Source organism: Pituophis catenifer, unplaced genomic scaffold (genome assembly GCF_029215685.1).
Source record: "Pituophis catenifer annectens isolate HBS135680 unplaced genomic scaffold, rPitCat1.0.hap2 SCAF_11, whole genome shotgun sequence".
NCBI classification, from domain to species: domain Eukaryota; kingdom Metazoa; phylum Chordata; class Lepidosauria; order Squamata; family Colubridae; genus Pituophis; species Pituophis catenifer.
In genome coordinates this window covers 2,232,339-2,254,445 of record NW_027256891.1, presented here as the reverse complement: position 1 = coordinate 2,254,445, position 22,107 = coordinate 2,232,339, and the positions used below count along the sequence as shown (strand labels likewise).

The window sequence follows — 22,107 nt, the reverse complement described above, 5'->3', positions numbered from 1 at the left end:
CAACCAAATAGAAGGCATTGCATCCAGCAGTGAGAGATTATTAGCCTGTCCCAGCTTGGCCATTTAGGAAAGACAGATTCTCATCTCCATTTACAGTCGAGTTGCATTTAGTAAAAGGTAGACTTTTACTAAAGCCATGTGGTTACAGCGTACGCAAAGCTAGATCTGAGGATTCCTGCCTAAACCCGGTAATTTTCCCTTTCTTCACCCTCATCTTCTTGTTAGTGTCCAATGTGGGTCAAATTAGTTGTTTTGGTTACAATTCCCCAAGTTTGGTGCCTCTTTGGTGGGCATTCACATTCCTTTCCCATGCCTGTGTCCTTGGATCGTTCAACCGTTGTCTCTGGTTGGCACTTCTGGTTCCTGTCATCCCCCTGTCCCTGTATTACCCCCATCTCCCCTCCCCATACTTTATGGCAGGCTGCCATCAAAGCGAAGCAGGGCTGAAGCGGTGTGATGGCAGCGCGAGATCTTCTTGAAGACCAGAGAAGCTCTTCCCTTCTTCCTGATGTCTGATCTAGCTTCCTGAGATGTGGGGAGGTGGCAATGCATGACCATCCTTGGTCCCCTTATTGGAACCACCTGGGCTACCTGGTTCAAGAGTCTCCCAGTTTATCTCTGGATGGGCTGTTCCTGCTATGGATACTTTAATGATTGTGTTATTGTTCCTCCTCCTCCTTTTTCTTATTCTCTTAAAAAGAGATAATAAAAATCAAATGAAGAGTAAACAAAGGCAGAAGTACAGATGACAAAGTCCATGTGGATAAAGTCCTTGGGCTTGAAAGGGTGCTACCTTCTTCCCCTTTCTTGTCATGCAGGACGAAGCAAATGGCAGAGGGACCGCAAATTTAACTACAGTGGCAATGCCAACCCAAATTGCAGCAGAAACTGTTATCACCCATATGAGTCATGCTGGCACAAGGACCACTATGTGGATTGTCAGGTGCCCAGAGACCAGTATCGGAGCTCAGGAAACTCAGGAAACTTCCAGCCCAGCAGCCTCTCTCGTAAACGCCCCTATGATCAGTACAACAGTGAGCGCAATTACCGGGACTACAGGTGAGGTGCTAAGCAGGCCGTTCAGGCAGGTCATGGGGATTCTGCAGGATTCAGCATTCCATAATAAAGGAACCTTGAAAGCCTGCTCTCCCTGCCCTCTTACTCCAACAAGGTCCAGAGGGTGTTACTTTGAGTCTCTTTGAATGTTACGAATGGTTGAGGGTATGAGATAGGTATGTCTGGCCTATGGAAGAGAAGGAAATGATCCTTCTCCTTATTTGTAGATCCAACCTACAAATAAGGAGAAGTTTCCTGACAGCAAAAGCAATTAAGCAGCCAAATAGCTTGTCTGCTGAGGTTGTGGGTGCTCCATCGGTAGAGGCTTTCAAAGATAGGCTGGACAACCATTTGACTGGGATGGTATGAGGCTTCTGCCTTGACCAGCGGGTTGGACTAGAAGACCTCCAAGGTCCCTTCCAACCCTATGATTCTGTGCTTTCTCACAGCCTCTCTTTCTCCGGGACAGAGTTGCTGTTCATTTTTTCATAACAATCTTGCATTTGTTCATCAGAGGACTCGAGTGCATCGCTGCACCCCTCAACCGTGTTCTAGATTTGTATTGCAAGCTTTGCCCCTTTTTGCATGTGTATGTGATATCATGACCCACAATACAAAGTGTGTTGGCTTGGGCTCTGCTGTTGTCCATCTTCTTTCCTTCCTTTAGTGTCCAAAACCTGCTGAACTGGGCTGACATTCCTGTTCTCTTCCATGCCTTTGTCACCAGAGGGAGTTAAGCATCCCAAGATACGGTCATTTTTGACTCTTCTATTGAACTGAATGTTTTGAGTTCTTCTTTCCCCTCCAGGTACTGTCATGAAGCCAAGAGAGAAAGATTAGATGCATTCCGGCCCCAGAATGACCAACAAGATTTTCAGAGGATGTCTGACTATAGACCTCTCTTGGGTTATCATGGGCAAGGGCCATCTGACCTTTACCGGCATTTCCACCCAGACAAATCGGCTGATTACAAGCAACTCCTTCCCACTCCTCCCTCCCAGGTCCCTGACCCTCACTCTCCAGTTTCTCAGAAATCCCCACTTGATGCCAAGTCTCCCATCCAGCATTGTTCACCTCTGGATAGGCCCTTAGAGCAGAAGAACAATCCAGAGTATAACTGAAGTGGCTGGAAAACCTAGAGGCCCAGAAGCAGAGGCAAACGGAAAAAGCCAGTCCGGCTCGAGGAAACGCCAGTTTCAGGGCCATCAATGCTGGAACTAGAAAGCCTGACTAGAGTGCTGTAGAGCTTTGGGCTGTAAGAATTGAAAGTGAGTCAGAAGAACTGGATCCACCAAGGGGCCTAAATTTTAGCCCCAAATTTGCCTCCCATCAGTATACTGGCTGAACGTTGAGAGTGGCCTTCCCTGCACCAAGGGGCCTATAGAGAACAAGGTCAAGTCTACCCCTTGCATTTGTGTCCGTTTGATGCATTTATGAAGGTTTATTGGAAGATTGAAGGAGGAGATTCTGGCTGCTGTTTGGTTTCTACCAGTCATTCAGTTGCGATAACCCTACTTGATGCTGTTGCATTTCCCTACAAGATCCGGGGTAGAAGAACTTTGGTGCATAAAGTTATGGACTTAAAGAGAAAATGAAATTCCTGTGACTAAATATAGTAATTAATATTAATTTATATTTGTGACAAAGGAATCTGCCACTCTAAGTGATTTCCAATGTAAATATGTTGCTTATATATTCAATATTTTTTCTATGGTTCCTGTACTTTGGGATGTTGTACATTAAAAGTTGAGTTTTTCAGAAATTGGAATTTCCATCTTTTTTTCTTCTTCAATAGTTGTCCCCAAGGTTATTTAACTATGGTTTTCTTGTCTGAAATTGTGTTGAAAATATTGAAGAATTTATTAATTCAGCTTAAAACCGCGATTCTAGATAGTAAAGACAAAATCTTTCTCAGTCATTCTTCACTTCCTTTTCTTCATATTGCTTGACATTTTCTGGATGTATTTTTTCTTTTTGCTTCTGACATCAAATCGATCTCTTCTCTGAAAAGTTTCCAGTACTTTGGAAAAAATCTCAATGCAGGAATTTGAAATTAGGCCAAAAGTTATATATGAGCTAGGTATCTTCCTCATCACAAATCTATTCTAACTGAAAGCTGATGACACATTTTTAAAAATTGTTATTGATCTTCGGTTTTCTGAGTTAGCAATGGCAGCAAAGTGAGCTGGCTTTTACAGTAAACTAGCCAATTCAACAAACACAACAAATGTGATCCAGTTCATGCCATTTTTTTCATTCTAAAGATTGCATGAACAGAAATTCAGGACTGTTATTAGGAAGAAAAATTTATTTGCATTTTTTAAAAAATCAACAAATAATTTACCGGATTTACATCACAACAGCCCATCCAATTTCCACACACATGAAATAAGCTGGAAAGGGAGGCAGTGTGTTTCTTATATGCTTTCCTCGTCATTCAGATTTTCATCCCCCAGGAGAAACCATTCTCTCTCTCTGCCACAACCCTGAAAAGCCTCTTGAGAACCAGGCAAGAGTACACTCCATTTTTGCATGACTTTTGGAGGTTCTGTACAGGATCATGGTCAGAATACTAGACAAGCAATCCAAAGTCAAGGCCGCCTTTTCCAAGCCCCCTGAAAACTCTTCGTCTTCCAATCATCTCCCTGATGGTTCTTTAGCAAGACCAGTGAATGCAGCCAAGGACCAAAAGCCTCCAGGAGAAAGGATGCAAGAGAGAGGGGGGCCGTATGCGTCTTTCTTGGATCATCAAGAGGGAAAAAGGCACCAGAGGATGGAAATAGGAGCACGTGTTCCCATCTTCATCACCCAAGTCGGACTCTTTCATCTAAGAATTGTGTAAACCAGGAATTGCCTGGGAGCTTCCCAAATATTTAGAAGGAGGTTTTACTGACATATGCTGTCATCTGGACATCTTCTCTTCAACGAGGTTTTGGAGGTACTTTTTCGGGATTTAGGAAAATGGATAGTAGGACTTTTCCTCAAGAATTTCAGGGCTGCATAGCAGACTTTTGTGACTCTCATCCTTTCAAAAACAACTTCTGGGGAGATTTATGAGAAGAAGAGCTGGGTTGGGGGGCATTTGGCTGCCATCCGCCCTTGGCTCCTTACTGTAATGGAGCCCCGATGCAGCCTAGCTCTGATGGCATGATCCATTTTCTGCAGGTCTTCCATTGTGGTCTTAAGTTGATGCACTTTCTCCTGGAGACAGCAATGTTGCTCTTTCATCCATCGATTGTCTTTCTGGAATTTCTGGGTCTGAAAGTCAAAGGAGTCTCTCAGTTCATCAACCTGGAGGTTGGGACCATCAGTGGTCGCTAAGAGATTGCCCAAGGATATTGACTGTATGACCATTTCTTCCTTCTTGCTGACCTGTTTGAAAAAAGGAGAGACACAGTCACATCCTTTCTCAGTTCAGGGCCAATTTTGCTAACCTGCCTTCTCCATTCTGGCTTCATCCTAAAGTTTTGGAGTCCATCATTTTCTCTAGCATGAGATGCAGGAGGAGTAAAGAACCAACTATCTGCAGAGGGGTCTCCTGCCAAAGGATCCTTTAGATATAATCTATCCAGATCTGTTCTCAACTACAAAGCACCAGGTTCAAAATACGATATTTGAGGGTACATCAAGTGAAAACCAGCTCTCTGCAGATATTCCTAATGCTGGGAAAGGTGGAAAGGAAGAGAAGGAGAGGACAATTTGGGGTAAGGTTGGTGGATGGGTGAACTTTTAGGAGACCTGAAAATCCAGACTGGGGACAGATCATCCATCTACTTCTGTGGCCATTCAGAGTCCACACAGTTTCAATGCTGTCAGTCAATGCAGATCAAACTCCCTGGAGAAGTCTGCCATGCTGGCATGGATGAAGGAAAGAGAAGAGAACAAGCAGCTATAGTGGGGATGGGGCCAGGTTGGGAGACCTGAAAGGACCAAGTTGGGGACAAGTCTCCACTGAGAAAATTGATCAATGGGCTGCTAGGTGTCAACATTCAACTTGACATAGAATCAATCAGTCAAATAGGCAGGCCGACAGTTGACTTACAAGGTCCCTTTTAGCTGTAGGCTTCTACTGTCTACTTCCTTTTCATTATCACCTTAACCTAAGAATAGGGAACAGATTAGAGTTAATACAATCAAATAACTATAGCTTAAAGCAGAGGTCAAACTCAATTTCATTGAGACATCAGGGCTGTGTTTGACCTTGGGGACTGGATGGGTGTGGTCAGGTTGGGCGTGGCCAGCTCAACATCACTCATGTCAGGCTCCATTTTCGGCAGTGACGGCCTCCTGCAGCCAGGGGTGAAATTCAAAAATTTTCCCTACCGGTTCTGTGAGCGTGGCTTGGTGGGCGTGGCAGGGGAAGGATACTGCAAAATCTCCATTCCCACCCCATTCTGGGGCCAGCCAAAGGTGGTATTTGCCGTTTCTCCGAATTTCCGCTACCAGTTCTCCAGAGCCTGTCAGAACCTGCTGAATTTCACCCCTGCTATGCCAGCAAAAACACGAGTTCGGAAGGGTGGTGTGTGGCCCTCCCATACTCTATTTCGCTGGCAGAGGCATCGCTGTTTCCAGGGTGGCCCTGTGAGCCAGATCTAAGCACCCTGAAGGCCGGATCTGGCCTGCGGGTCTTGAATTTGACACCCCTGGCCTAAAGCAGTCATTAAATTACAGTATAACAACTGTGTAAAAAACACAAACTTGGCCCATTTAAGACATGGATGGCCTTCAACTCCTAGAATTCTGCATGCTGGCTGGCTGGAGAATTCTGGGAGTTGAAGTCCCCCCATACCTTAAAGGGGCCTAGTTTGATAAACACCAACATGATCCCTTAATACTGATCTCTCTTCAAACTATCCTGACTTGCCATTTAATTCTGAGTCCAACTCAAGGCAGATCATCGCTCAGAACCCTCCAAAGGAGTCAGTATTGTCTCTCCATCTATTTGGCCATCTTTGCACTGCTTTGGTGCTTCTGATAATAGGGAAAGGTGGTAACCGATTTGAATTAAGATAGACCCCCCCAAATACTTACAAGTCCCATCTCAGCCACAAAAGTCAGGTGGGTGACCTCGAGCCCCTCCCTCTCTCAGCCTTCACAAGGTTGTTCTTGGGGGGAAGAAGGAATCTTAGGTATGTTCACTGCCTTGAGCTATTTAGAGAAATAATAAAGGTGGTGTGAAAATCCAAGTAATAAAAAATGAAAATAAATGAATACTCCAGTCACCAGGCCAAATATGTTACTGGGAAATAATTATATCTGGCCAACGGAATCAGAGTTTAGGTTAATTTCCCCAAATCATTAAGCAGGTCAATCTCTGGCTTTGTGGTTGCAGTGCCCATGCAACTGGGACATCCTGAAGCCAATTTTTGGGCCCCTAAACCTTGCAGGTTTTTCTAGTGCATTTTACCAGCCAGCCAGCCAGCCCCAGCCCCTTTCCGGAGACAAGAACCTTTGACATGGTGGATGAGGAGTTTGGTGACAGGTATGGAGGCTGCGGACACGGCAGGTATCAGCATGTCTGTCATGTTTGGTTAAACCCCATTTTTCTAATCTCCCCCCCTTAATTCTGCCTTAAAGGGAAGGGTCTCTCCCTCCTGAGGAGCCCAGGTGAGGGAGGCCCTGCGATGCCCCCAGTGCTGCCATCCAATCCAGCCACTTTCCAGGGATTTTGAGCAGAGCCTCCATTATGTGGTCCAGACTCCCCAAGGATGCTGGAAGTTGCCATGGAGAGCTCCAGCCAATGAGCTCAGGAGGAGCCTCTGACGTCACAAGCGAAGGCTCTGATTGGCCTGGACCTGAGATTTGAAAAATAACCACCAACGGCTGCCTTCACTTGGGGGCGGGGCTTGTCCATGGATGAACCACCTCTGAAGGGGCTTCGAGCCCTGAATTCCCTTCAGCCACAGCAGCTCCCTCTGAAGGGGAACCCTCTGAAGGTTGGCTGGGGAGCCCCAGATTCTGTCCCTTCTTTGCGGGTGAAATTAGAATTTTGTCCCTTGGATCTGGAATCTGGTATTAGGGATCCAGGTTTTCCTTTCCATGCCCAGAGGATGAAGGGGAGATGAAAGGGAAATAAATCTGCATAAAGGATCAGATATGATTCCTCTTAAAAAGGCCTTGTGAGAATAATGTGCCTAAAGAAGCACATGGGTCAGCTTTAGCTCTCCATCTCACTGCCTGCGGAGGCCAGGTGTGACTTAAAGGCCAGACTATAAACTGTCTCCAACAGGTAGTGAGGAAAGCTAAAGCTTGCACAGGTCCTGCAGCGTCCTCCATTTTGTGGCAGGTGTCTCTCTCGAACTCGGGGCTCCTCAGGGAAGATTTTTGGCGGCCTGGCAAAGCCATTCCCGGAGTCTGACTGGCTTCAGCTGAGCCCCAGCAGAATGGAGTGGCTGTGGGGAATGGAGGCTTCTCTGGGCCCAGGCGTTTCTCCCCTTTGCTCCTGGATGGGTCCGCCACCTCAGAGCTCCATTTCCTCTCGTGTGGGTGGAGAGCCTCTTCCCCGCCTTCGGGGGGGAGAGAGGAGAGTCCATTTCCTCCACTGAGGGGCTACTTCGCCTCCCAAAAATAGGAGCCCTCGGGCGATTCAGGCCAAGCACAAGGGATTCCTCGAGGGGTACATAAAATAATGGCACACACATCCAGTCAGCTCCTGTCGGCGAGCAAAGGGCGAAAGGCGCTCCTGACTCCCGAGCAGCTTCAGGGGAGGCTCTCCGAGGGTTGCCCAGAGGGAGAAAGTGGAAGATCCAGGAAGAAGCGGGGGAACAGAGCTTCAGAGAAGGGATCTCTTGATCACCACAGAAAGATCCCCAAAGGGGAAAACCACATCCATGCACACGAGAGTGAGGAAAGGTCACTCGGGGCAGAAAGGCGTAGAAGGTGGGAAATCTGGAAACTGAGGGGTTTGAGGTGTATTCATTTTTAACACTGTTCTATTTGAGAAAACCTTTTTTTGGCACCTCTAATAAAGTCCATCTTGGTTTAAGTCCTGGAGTTTCCTCCTGGCCTTCTTGCACCCATCTGAGGCCGGCTGAGCTTGCTGACTCCTAAAAGCCAGGCCTGGATGGGGGAGGGTCTCCCCTCCAATCCTCTCCTGGGTCCCCAGGGGGCTGGTTGTGGGGAGGAGAAACTGAGGGGGGTCATGAAGGGAGGGGGCAGCTGAATGGACCAGGAGCTCTTCCCCCCCAAAGACCGGGGTCCCCAGAATTGAAGGAGGAGAGGTTCAAACATGGGGTCCCCTTCTCCCTAATTACATGGGAAGAAGGAATGGGATGTTGAACACGGGGGTCCCAGGGAATCCAGGAGTTTTCCCTCTTCTTTTTTATTAAGAAGATTTCTCTTTCTCGTCAACCAGCAGAGGACCCACACCAGCCACAAGCTTCTACTTTTATTCCTAGAAACTGGGAAGAACGGATACTGTTACGTAGTGCCAGGCAGATATTCAGCTGTGGCAAACTGATGATATCCCTACAACACACTTAACCTGGTCCCTTCACCCAGGGCTCCATTCACACTTGCAACTTTTAATCAGGGTTGTTTTCTGAGGGTGGATCTGTTGGTCGAGGAGTCAGTGAATTACGGGAACGCCGAAGTTCATTAATTCAGTGGAAACTAGATGAACAATAGCTGACAAATGAAATAAGCTGTGGAAACTTTTCTTCCTGCAAGGACCATATTTGCACAACATACTTGACCAGGCTGGGGAAATGTCCTTGCAGCCATCCTGAGGTAAAATACGGGTCTAGGTGCACTAACCAAGACCCTTTAGCAGACCACTGATGGCAGCAGCTACCCTTCCTTCTCTCCCCTGGGTTCTTTCCTGGGGCAAATCCAGAAATCCATGTGGGCACATTTCTGACCGAAAATAGGAGCATCCTCTCCTCTGGCTACAACCAAGCTTCAGTCAGACATGGCAGAGAACATCCTGGAGGAGAGCAGCCTTGTTACCCATCAACCTGTCATCCTTCCATGTTCAAAAGGAACAGCCTGAACCCAGAACCACCCAGGATCTCATAGCCAGTAGAACCTGAGGGATGTTCAGTGCCTCCTAGTCAGCTCTCCTCTGAAAATGTATATTGCTAGGAAAGATGGGCAGTTTAATTTCACTTCCGGCACAACTAATGTTAAAATCAGCTACAATTTAGGATTAATATATGGAGAAATGAAAATCCCAGACAGGCCCCACTCTTAACATTAGGCAGAAACCAAGGGGACTGATTGCTTCCTTGGGGTTCAAAGACCGGCAGCAGCAAAATTAAGAGACATCAATCTGGAGTCTCACCAAACTCCGTAGCTCTGGGTGACCTTCCCCAGCAGCCCCTGGAGACAAGAGGCCATGTTGTAGCACAGCAGAAGTCAATTCCCTTGTAATTGAACTATCATCATTTTTGCACCATTTTCTAGACATGTCCAGACAGGAAGAATCCCAAACCATTACATAACAGAGCCCTCAGGGGCTTTTTCTCCTCACTCACATGTCCCCCCCCCAGATAATTCTCCTCACATGGATCTGCAAAGAAGTTCAGTGTCTCCAGTGGAAATAATAATAATCACCATCCCGGTCTTTGGGGATTGTTCTGCTACTTCTCCAATAACTGCCTTTGATGTAAACATCAGACTGAAGCAATATGGAAGAGATTGTTCATCAGAAAAGGATAAATACCTTAGTTCACATTCTGTGTGGCCCAAGTTTTCAGACAGGCAGGTGCTGTGCTCTTAAATGTACTTTTCTTTCTTTTCCAGGTGAAGCTTGGGGTGTCTCTCACTGAATCGGCCACTAGCATTTCCATCTTGTGAGAGTGCTTTGAATACTTCTCCCTCAATTTCTTTCTGTTAAGAACTGGGAAGGGGACTGATTCATCCCCAAGAATTATGGACCTTCTGCTTCTGATGCTGCTGGTGTTCCAGCCGGTCTCTGGGAAGCTTAGAATGAAATGTCCACTGAGTTTGGCGCACCAGGATGGAAAACAGCCATGGAGCTTCTACAGCCCAGGAGACCATCTCATTGGTATGATCATCACTACGACCAACAGTGCTTCTTCTAGTCAGTCTCATTTGTAAGTGATGGAGTTGCATTCCCTCTATTTGCAGATTTTTTTTCTTCTTATTTTACTTACTTCTACATTGCAGGACTTATCTAATTTCCTGAATGATTCTGATGTTGATTTCCATGACTTGACTCTTTCTCCAGTTTTTGTGGAATCAAATTTAAAGAAGGAGCTGGAGAAAAATCCTGGGTTCATCACTAGACTACTGGCCTAACTGATCCTGGGTTTTGGATCAATGTTGGCTTGAGGCTCGGTAGACTTGTGGAGACAAACAGGATTGAATGTTTTAAAAACGATTTGTTGTTGCTGTTGATAATAATGTGCACATTTTTTTTGCAGTACGCTTTCCTTTGGTTTTATAAAAACTCTGCAATCTATTTTTGCCATTCAATTTTTGAACAAGAATCTCCAGCTCCTGCACAATCTCACACTTGGCTACAACTTCCATGACAACCGTTTGAGCACTTTACGTACTTCAGATGCCTTGCTGGACATTCTCTCCACTGGAGAAGCCAATGTCCCCAACTATGGCTGTGGAAGGAAGGAGAACCTTCTGACTATTCTTGATGGAACTCACAGGGACATCTCCAACCAGATGTCAACATTACTAGGCACCTACAAAGTCCCACAGGTTTGTTTGTGTTTCTTCTATCTGATAAAGGGCGGGGTGGGTGGTGGTGGGGGAGGAATGGATGCATTGGCTGGATTCGGGTTTTCAGCTCTCTCGCCAGCTCGTGGCTTTAGCTCTTTCCGTGGCTTCTGACCTCAAAATCCCGCCTTCGTTGCCAATGTTAAATTGGGTGAATGAGGACACAGCAAGCCAGGCAGTGAGTGACAACAGCTCTTTATTGTAGGGTGAGAACCCAGCAACTGACCAGGGGAAACAGCTCCCTTTATATACCTTGCAGCTGTGGTGGTCAGCCAATCAGCTGACGGTCAGTTAATTCAAACTGCCCGCCCAAATCTACATACATAACAGTCAGAATTCAAAAGATAAATATAATAAAGTCCCTTATCTGAGCAAAATGGTTCAATTGAGTCTGATTGTGATAAATTATAGGGGAGATATAGAAATGATTTACATTCTTTAATCTTATTTTTTCTTAATTTATTCTTGCATTCTGTTTTTATACAGTGATTTATTAATGTTCTGTGTTCTACAGTATGCATTTTGATATGGCTTAATGGCCAATCAATAATAAATTATTCTAATATGTTCAAGAGGACCAGGGTGGATACATAAAAGTAAATATCCAGGACTTGTTCTGATCCCAAATATAACACAGCATTTTTCATTGCTTTTTCAGATGACTGTTGTAGCTGCTTCAGAAGCCTTGAGTGATAGAAACAACTTCCCCTTTTTCCACCAGATGCTCCCCAAAGAAGGGATCAACTACCCAGCAATTGTCCAACTGCTCCTCCACTTCAGATGGACCCTGATTGGCCTCTTTGCTTCAGACTCAGACAAGGGAGCGAATTTCATGAGGACTTTCACTCCTATGCTTGTCAGGAATGGAATTTGTGTGGTTATATCACGACAATTCTCAACAACTGGACCTACAGCAGGCCTCAGGGAGGCCCTCTCTAAGTGGAGACAAGTCAACGTCTTTGTTCACTTCCTGGAATTTGATGCCATTTGGTTCAGAATTCTTCCTTTCCATTTAGCACTGATGGGTTTGCCAGGAGCCATTGAGGGGAAAATCTGGATCTTGACAGTCTTGGGTTATTTAGAAATTAGAAGGCACAGACTTCTCAGATATATCCACAGTATTTGGGCCTTTTTTTTTCAGCAGAAAAATGAGAAAACACATTATCCCTTTGAACCCTATTTATTTTTGGAACCTCAGATTGAAAACCAGTATTTTCGCTGTTCTTTTTCAAAGCATGTCTTTTCTGTCAAAGGCCGGAGAAGATGCACCCAGAAAGCCCCACTGGGGACCCAAAAGAAAAGGAATAGTATCTGGATGTCAAATCACCCCTATATGTACAGTTTCATTCAGACTCTGGCCCACGCTTTGAATGCTGCCTATTCCTCCGGACTGAGGAGCAGAAGGAAGGATGTTGAGGAGAGGTTGAGGGCTCCAAGGCTGCAGCCATGGCAGGTATGGGGTCCTGATGTTTTACTTTCCATCCCTCTGTTCTTATACAAGATACCATAATTTGTCAAGTGCAAGTGGCTAAATATCATGTCTTTTTCTTCTGGATTTAATGTATGCACCTTTCTTCTATTGAGAAATTATAAATATGTTTTCTGGAAGCTGGGACTTTTTTTTTAAGTAATCTAAGAATTTTTGTCTAACAGTTGGAATAAATCATGCATCGCAAAATGAACATTTATTGATTTTATCTGCCTGTATTAATGAATATACTGCAGAATAGATGAGCAAGGAATACTTGTTATTCACATCTCCTCATTTATATGAGGAACATTAAACATTATTTCAATACAGTTTGTAAGACTCTTTTTCCACTTAATTATCACAGCATCTAACAATCATTTCAATAGGTTCATAATAGGTAGACTTTAGGAGAAACCCATCCATACTTCCACCTCTCACAATATTAGACAACACAGTATCAACAGTAGAGACCTTCAAATTTCTAGGTTCTACCATATCGCAAAATCTAAAATGGACAGCTAACATCAAAAACGTCATCAAAAAACAAAGAATGTTCTTTCTTCGCCAGCTCAAACTTCCCAAGAAGCTGCTGATCCAGTTCTACAGAGGAATTATTGAGTCTGTCATCTGCACCTCTATAACTGTCTGGTTTGGCTCTGCAACCCAACAAGACAGACACCGACTTCGGAGGATAATTAGAACTGCAGAAAAAACAATTGCTACCAACCTGCCTTCCATGGAGGACCTGTATACAGCACGAGTCAAAAAGAGGGCTGGGAAAATATTTACAGACCCCTCACATCCTGGACCTAAACTGTTTCAACTCCTACCCTCAAAATGACGCTATAGAGCACTGCACACCAGAACAACTAGACACAAGGACAGTTTTTTCCCGAATGCCATCACTCTGCTAAACAAATAATTCCCTCAACACTGTCAAACTATTTACTAAGTCTGCACTACTATTAATCTTCTCATCGTTCCCACCACCCATCTCCTCCCACTTATGACTGTATGACTGTAACTTTGTTGCTTCTATCCTTACGATTTATATTGATATTGTTTCCTGATTGCTTATTTGTACCCTATGACTGTTGTACCCTATGATTCTTGATGAACGTATTTTTTCTTTTATGTACACTGAGAGCATAGGCACCAAGACAAATTCCTTGTGTGTCCAATCACACTTGGCCAATAAAAAAAATTCTATTCTATTCTATTCTATTCTATTCTATTCTATTCTATTCTATTCTATTCTATTCTATTCTATTCTATTCTATTCTATTCTATTCATGACTTCATGAAGAAGTTTGTTAATAGTTGGATGAAATCAAGTTATATCACAAGCATTCCCATAATATATTAACAAAGTTTAATTTTATATGAGAATGACCTTGGGGGTGGAAGAAGAGTTGTTAAGGTAAGGTAAGAGGGAGGGGAGTCCTCAGCTGCATAAATGGCAAAGAAAGGAGCCTGCTCAACATTTCATGTTGTACAAACAATTGGGCAGAAAATTATGCTTTCAAGATTCTCATAAAATGCTCAGATAGTAAATTAGAATTAGCTCCTCTGGTCATGTTTCCTGTCTGTTTATCTGGAAGAAGATTAGCCTGAGAACTTACTTCTAGACCTTCTAGACTTCTAGACATGCTTAATAGTAATCACCTAGTTGTTTTCAAGGAGTTTATGAATAATCTCTTTATTGGTTTGTTTGATTGTTTGATTGTATTGTATTGTGACTACTCTAGAATATTCAATATATAAATGACAAATTTTGTCAATTATGTTTTATCAATATATGATTTTTCTTGTTCTCCAAATGAGGAATATATGTAATTGTAGAAGAAAGATTCAAATGTGAAAAGACCATGTGGGATAAGAAATCAGGTTTCCTGCTTTTAACATTTCTGGATCTTTCCATTTCAGTTTCATCCCTTTCTGGCAAAGAATGAGTTTTGCAATCTTTCACTCATTAATTTGTACTTGGACCAAAATGGAGATGTGACAGCAGATCTGAAGATCAGGAGCTGGGTGGTTGTCCCCAAGATCAAGATGGATCTCACCGAAGAGCCACTAGGGAGTTTTGAAAGACAGAGACTTATTCTCAACCAAGAGGCTCTTCCACGACTGAAGGCGCTCAACAAGGTGGGTGAAACATTGGTGTCTTTTCTCTGTTTTCCGATGCCTCAGGAACCATTTCAACTGCGCTAAGCAGAGTCACCATGATGGATGACCTTTGCGGAGAATTGAAGGTGGGAAATGATAGTTTTCTTAAACTGCTTGGGAGGCTAATGAAGAAACTTCCTCCAGATGCTATAATGTGGAACAATGTTCAAAGCTGGTTCAGAGAATCTGGGATCTGGACCATTCTTTAGATGATGGTCTTTTGTGTCCCCTGTGTATTTACTGTCTCCATAAACCTGGTGACAGAGGCCGTCGATTGCAGGGGATTGTGGTGCTGACAGCCTCGAGATCGCTTCGTCCTTATTTGTGAATATCAAAGAAGAAGGCAATTCTGTTGACCGGTGTCTGAGTTGAAGTTAGGATTGAATCCAATGAAGTTTATTCAAGGCTGCATGGAGGTCTTTGGTGTCTCAGTGGGAAACAAGCTTTGGAATTAGAATTCAGCTTCTCCAGATTTGTCTGCCGCTTGTCTCCCGTGTCCAGAGGGACTCTGAGAGGCTTGCAAGAGTGCCTTGTTTGAATAATGCCTCCCTTTGTATAATGCCCTGACCCAGAAAACTGAACTAGTGAAAGATTTCTTTTAGCCAAAGAAAAGCCCTTCCTGAGATCAAATGTAATGAGGGAGAATTTGAAATAAAAGCTGCTTAGTTTTGTCTTTTGTCTTACAAGAGGGCGAAAAGGAGGTTCCAAATTTAAGTAATAATAAATGTGGGTCTCTCTTTCCATGACAGTTGGTGTCATCTAATTGTAGATCTTCAGAGGAATTGGATAACCAGACGGGCCCTAGAAATACCCCTGTTTGACAAAGGGCTCTTATTCCTGTCCCATCTGCTATAGCAAAGAGATACCTCACTTTTGGGGGAACACACTCTTATGGCCTCACCTCCATCTCATCCCACTACAATTCTAGAAACTAAAGAGTCCATTTTATTATTGTTTCACCAGGATGAAACCATATGTATTCAACAAATAAACGTACAAACAAACATACAAACAACATCATCCGCTTTCAACTTGATAGTCCTAGTTTGAAAGAAATTTCTCCTTTGTGTCTTAACTGGAAGACTGTTTTGGAGTACTTTCAAAGAGAAAATTTAGTATGAATTGATCACCATACTTTAAAATCATGGCTATATGAAGACCAGAGAAATGCCTGTTAATAGGGCCATGAGGAGGAACCGTCTGCTTGTCACTTAATGCTTAAAACTTTTTTCAGATCCATCCCTCCAGACTTTTTTATCCAGAAATGGCCTAATGTCCATTTCTCCCCCCATTTTCCATAGATGGAGAGTCCTAATGTATTTTCTTTGGCATTCCTTGTTTTTCTGCTCAGTCCCTGCCTCAGTCCAAATGTGTGGAAAGTTGTATTCCTGGATTTGTCAAGAGGGCTCAAGAAGGAGAGCCAGTTTGTTGCTATGACTGCGTTCCTTGTCCGGAGGGGACCATCTCCACTCAGGAAGGTGGGTGACACTGGAGGAAATGGCAAACTTTGTGGAAATTGGTTTATCCAGAGCAGTTTGAGGAAAGTCCATGTTGAAAGGCATTTTGAAGCAGTGGTGGAAATACAAATTGTTTTACTACCGGTTCTGTGGGTGTGGCGTGGTGGGCGTGGTGTAGCTTGGTGGGTGTGGCTTGGTGGGCAGTGGCAGGGGAACGATACTGCAAAATCCCCATTCCCTCCCTACTCCTGGGGGAAGGATATTGCAAAATCTCCATTCCCACCCCACTCTGGGCCCAGCCACAGTATTTGCCGGTTCTCTGAACTACTCAAAATTTCTGCTACTGGTTCTCCAGAGCCTGCTGGGTTTCACGCCTGCTCTGAAGCTTAATTGTTTTCCTGTTCATTTTTAAAATTCAGAATTTCTTATCCAATGGGAAGAATAACCCAAAGAACTTGGAGAGGGGCTAGGAAAAAATAAGAAGTTAGGGCAGATTGTGCAAGTTTTACCATTGCCATGGATTGTTGGCTGGGATGTGCCCTTCTATGTTTTCTTTTCTAAAAACATCTCAGTTCTTTGAAACTTTAGGAATTGTCTTAGGTCCACGGCTTTTGCTCATCTGAAGCAAATGTATGGAATGTCATCCCCCAAAAATGATGCATAAAAAGATATATCAAGCAATCAATTTCTGTTAAGGACATTAATTACGGTAAACAGTAAATTCTATTTAAAGGCTTATGGAGGGAGAGCTTTGAGCTCAACAGGGAAAGGAGAGGAGAGGAGACAAGAAAAGGAAAAGGGAAAGGGAAAGGGAAAGGGAAAGGAAAGGAAAGGAAAGGAAAGGAAAGGAAAGGAAAGGAAAGGAAAGGAAAGGAAAGGAAAGGAAAGGAAAGGAAAGGAAAGGAAAGGAAAATGTAAAATTATTGGGGTAAAATATGTTTACTTTTCTCCAGTGCTTTAATTCTCCATGTTAAAAGGTAAAACATTAATATTAATTTGAAATTCAGTTCAAATTTTTTAGTATCAATGGTAGTGGACCTTCCACTTTTAAATCTCCTTTTTATTGTTGTTACATATTGTAACAACAATATGCCGAGGGCCCTCTCCTGGGTCCTCGGCATTTCATCAGCCGAGGGCCCAGGGGAGGGGCGGGGGTGGCGGTTATTATTAAAGAAGATCTTGGTTCGAGGGAAACCACTGTGCCACAGATTGCCGGATGTGAAACCCTCTTTGTGAGATGGGGTCACGGGGTTCAGATGGGCCTGTTGCTCACGTACCTGGCTCCCTGCCGCGTGGCAATGGCCCTGCCCGAGCTACTCGACGTGATAGCCACGGTGGCAGTTGATACACCCAGGCTTATGGTCATGGGTGATTTCAACCTGCCATCCGCTGGTGATACGTCTGAGATGGCACGGGAGTTCATGGCTTCCATGACGGCCATGGACCTGACCCAGTTAGTTCATGGCCCCACTCACAGGGGGGGTCACACTCTGGACTTGATTTTTGTCTCTGGCCAGTGGTTGAGTGGCCTTGTTATAGGGGATATAGACATGGAACCCTTGTTATGGTCTGACCACTCGCTCCTTCGCCTAGATCTTCGAACTGCTACACACCGCCGCAGGGAGGCAGAGCTACAAGATGGGTCCGCCCCAGGCGCCTGATGGATTCTGATAGATTCCAGATGGAGCTTGGGCCATTTCCTGAGGTTCTAGCACAGGATTCGGTCAGGGACCTGGTGGCGGCCTGGGATCGGGCCGCTAATGGAGCCTTAGATCGAGTTGTGCCTTTGCGGCCTCTGACCCGGTCCCGATCCCTCTCAGCTCCTTGGTTTACTGAGGAGCTGAGGAAGATGAAGCACCAGAAAAGACACCTGGAGAGTGGTTGGAGGGCCAGTCTCACCGAATCTGATCGAACACTGGTAAGGTCGCATATTAAGACCTACCTAGTGGCGATAAAAGCGGCGAAGTTCAATTACTTTTCCACTCTTATTGCGTCATCAGAGAATCGTCCGGCGGCCCTGTTCAGAGTGACCCGCTCCCTGCTTCAACCGGGAGTGCGGGAGGACCCTCTGGAAGGCAGGGCTGAGGATTTCGGACGATATCTGTATGACAAAATCGCTCAGATCCGGTAGGATTTGGACTCTGACTGGGTAGATCTGGGCAGGATGACGAGGAATAGTCTTGAGAATGTTATCTGGGAAGAGTTTGACTCTGTGACTCCGGATGACGTGGACAGGATTTTGGGGAGACTTAATGCGACCACATGTTTACTGGACCCGTGTCCCTCCTGGTTGGTACTGGCTTCCCGGGAGGTCTCACAAGGCTGGCTCCAGGGAATTATCAACGCTTCGTTGAGTGAGGGTCACTTCCCCGCTACCTTGAAAGAGGCGGTAGTGAGGCCTCTCCTCAAGAAGCCCTCCCTGGATCCGGCAGTATTGGCTAACTATCATCCTGTCTCCAACCTTCGCTTTGTGGCGAAGGTTGTTGAGAGTGTGGTCGCACGACAGTTCCCACAATTCCTGGAGGAAACGTCCTATCTAGACCCGTTCCAGTCGGGTTTCAGGCTTGGGCACAGCATGGAAATGGCATTGGTCGCATTGGTTGATGATCTCTGGAAGGCTCGGGACAGGGGTTGCTCTTCTGTTCTGGTCCTATTAGATCTCTCAGCGGCTTTTGATACCGTCGACCATGGTATCATGCTGCACCGGTTGGAAGAGTTGGGGATGGGGGGCACTGTGTTGCGGTGGTTCTCCTCCTTTCTCTCAGACCAGTCACAGTTCGTGTTGGCAGGGGGGCAGAGGTCGACCTCGAGGCCTCTCATCTGTGGAGTGCCGCAAGGGTCGGTCCTCTCGCCCCTTCTGTTCAACATTTATGTGAAGCCGCTGGGCGAGATCATCCGTGGCTTTGGGGTGAGATACCACCAGTATGCTGATGACACCCAGTTGTACATCTCCAACCCAGGCCACCCCAGTGATGCCCTTGAAGTGATGGCCCAGTGCCTGGAGGCTGTACGGATCTGGATGGGGAGGAACAAGCTCAAGCTCAACCCTTCCAAGTCTGAGTGGCTGTGGCTCCCGGCATCCCGATATAGTCAGCTGACTCCATCGCTGACTATCGGGGGCGAGACTTTGGCCCCCGTGGAGAGGGCGCGCAATCTGGGTGTCCTCCTGGATATGCAGCTGTCTTTGGAGGAACATCTGATGGCTGTTGCCAGGGGGACCTTTTGTCAGGTTCGCCTGATTCGCCAGTTGTGCCCCTTTCTTGATCGGGATTCCGTGTGCACAGTCACTCATGCCCTCGTCACCTCCCGCCTGGACTACTGCAACGCTCTCTACATGGGGCTCCCCTTGAGGAGCACCCGGAGGCTCCAACTGGTCCAGAATGTGGCCGCGCGGGTAATTATGGGAGCTGCATTGCGCTCCCGCATAACACCGCTCTTGCACGAGCTGCACTGGCTCCCAGTGGTCTTCCGGGTGCGCTTCAAGGTGTTGGTTACCACATTTAAAGCGCTCCATGGCATAGGACCTAGTTATCTCCGAGACCGCCTTCTGCCACCAACGACCTCCCATCGACCTGTGTGCTCCCACAGAGAGGGCCTCCTTGGGGTGCCATCAGCCAAGCAATGCAGGCTGGTGACCCCCAGGGGGAGGGCCTCCTCTGTGGGGGCACCCACCCTCTGGAATCAGCTGCCCCCAGAGATAAGGAGAATCCAAGACCTCCGTGCCTTCCGCCGTGCCCTTAAAACTTTCCTTTTCCAACAAGCCGGGCTGGCCTAACAAATCCTTTTAAATGATTTTAAATTTGTATGTCTTTTAAATTTTTGGCCAAATTGAGATATTTCCTTTTAATCTGTTCTTAATGCTTGTATTATGTGTTTTTATCTGGCTGTACACCGCCCTGAGTTCCCAGGAAGAAGGGCGGTATATAAATTTGAAGTAAAAAAAAATAAAAAATAAAATAAAATATGAACAATTACAACTCCAACCAAAAACAAAATCAAAAAGAAAAAATACTGCTTTATGCACAATGGGATTCAATTGAAACAGACTTAGCAAAAACGATACAAAAATGGAGAATTAATAAAAACAAGAAGTTGCACAATAATGATCTATATGGAACTACAATTTTATAGTTTTACAGTTTTACAATTAGCAAGTGGAACAGCTTATCTGCAGAAGCTGTGGGTGCTTCATCCCTGGAGGTTTTTAAGAAGAGATTGGACAGGCACTTGTCTGAAATTGTATAGGATTTCCTGCTTAACCAAGGGGCTGGACTAGAAGACCTCCAAGGTCCCTTCCAGCCCGATTCTGATAGTTCAGACCTTGAACAGATTCTAAATTTAGATAGTGTGGAATGAAACTGCTTCATCTGCTCATTCTTCGAATAGAAAGATTTTGCAAAAAACCCTCTCTCCTTATTTATTACTTAAGGAATTAATTTTCTTAAATTTTCTTTAAATGTGCATAAGATCCATTTACTCTAAATCCCAAACCCTGGTGAACCAAAACTCTTGACTGAATGCTACACATTTTTAGGAATTTAATTTAACATCACATTTATAATTATACTAACGACTATATTTATTTTCAAAGTGTATTAATAGAAGCTGTTTGGAAACCAGCATGGAGTTTGGGCCAGAAATATGAGTTAGAGACCCCTCAGATTTCTTACATCATGACAAAAGAAGTCTGTCACTTTTTGTGAAACTGTTTTAAGCAACGCATCTTGGGGAATAATCCTGATATCAGTTGTCTCAAGAAGATATTTCTTGAAAGATAAAAGGATAGAATAACAAAGGAATATTGCTTTGCTTTTCTCAGATACAGAAAAATGCACCAAGTGTCCAGATGATAAATATCCAATTGAGGACAGAGTCCAATGTATCCCCAGAGTCGTAACCTTCCTGTTTTATGAAGAACATCTGGGCATCATTCTGGCCTCTTTTGCCCTATTCTTGTTCTTAATCACAGGCCTTGTTTTAATCATCTTCATTCAATACAGAGAAACTCCCATTGTCAAAGCCAACAACCGGGACCTCTCCTACATCCTCCTGGTCTCCCTCCAGTTTTGCTTCCTGTCTCCTTTTCTCTTCATTGGTCAACCAAGGAAAGCCACCTGCCTTTTCCAACAAACGGTCTTCAGCATCATCTTCTCAGTTGCTGTTTCTTCTCTCTTGGCCAAAACCATCACGGTCGTGCTGGCTTTCCTGGCCACAAAACCAGGAAACCGAGCAAAGAGATGGTTGGGGAAGAGCTTGGCCAACTCCATCATCCTTGCCTCTTCTGCAGTCCAAGTTATCATCTGCTCCATGTGGCTGGGAGTTTCTCCCCCATTCCCTGACTCTGACCTCCACTCCCAGCCTGGAGAGATCATCCTGCAATGCAACGAAGGGGCTGTTGTCATGTTCTACGTCACCCTCAGCTACATGGGCTTCCTGGCTGCCATCTGCTTCACGGTGGCTTTTCTGGCCAGGAATCTGCCTGGGGCCTTCAATGAAGCCAAGCTGATCACCTTCAGCATGCTGGTCTTCTGCAGTGTCTGGGTGTCTTTTGTGCCCACCTACCTGAGCACCAAAGGGAAATACATGGTGGCTGTGCAGGTCTTCTCCATCCTGGCCTCCAGTGCTGGTCTGCTGGGCTGTATCTTCATCCCCAAGTGCTACATTATAATTCTGAGGCCAGGCCTGAACACAAAGGAACAGCTGACGACCAGAATAAATGTAAAAACATGAGATGTAACATCATGTTATTTACATCATGTTATTTAAAGAATTGCATTCTTTTATGCAATTGCATTGTTTGCATTGAGTTAGACTGGCTGACTGCATTTTACCTTTTTATTTGAAAGAAGACACACGTTGTTTCCACTTAGATGGTATGCAGGAATAAAAGAAAATCATATATGTATGTTTCTAAATGGGAAATGTTTGAATGACTGGAATTCTTGTATTTCCCTATTCATCCCAATAAATCTAGCTGAAGAGAACTCTGTGAAAGTCATTTAGAGGAATTTAATGTTCAGCAACCACCAAAGAACCAGACACCTCATGAAAAATAATTTGAGAAATTATTCCTACTGACAGTGGCTAAAAGTATACATATGTGTGAGAAAGAGTAAGTAGGAAAAGAGGTAAGAAGGAATCAGGCTCCAAGAGTTGTAGGATCTTCTTCATGAGAACCGTTGCCCTTCACCCCAAGCCAGGTAGGGGGCGTCCTTGAAGTCTCCCTCACCTAGAGACCCAGTCAGCACACATTTCCCACAG

General features: G+C 45.0%; 1 protein-coding gene across 1 annotated transcript in view; it reads left to right on the top strand.

Moving 5' to 3' along the window:
- Nucleotides 1–21,576, top strand: part of LOC139322791 (vomeronasal type-2 receptor 26-like) — a 49,355-nt gene extending 27,779 nt beyond the window's left edge. The window contains exon 6 of the mRNA XM_070952023.1: nucleotides 20,666–21,576. Within this exon, the coding sequence (XP_070808124.1) occupies nucleotides 20,666–21,576 (911 nt within the window). The remainder of the gene's footprint in view (nucleotides 1–20,665) is intronic.
- Nucleotides 21,577–22,107: the final 531 nt, after the last annotated feature.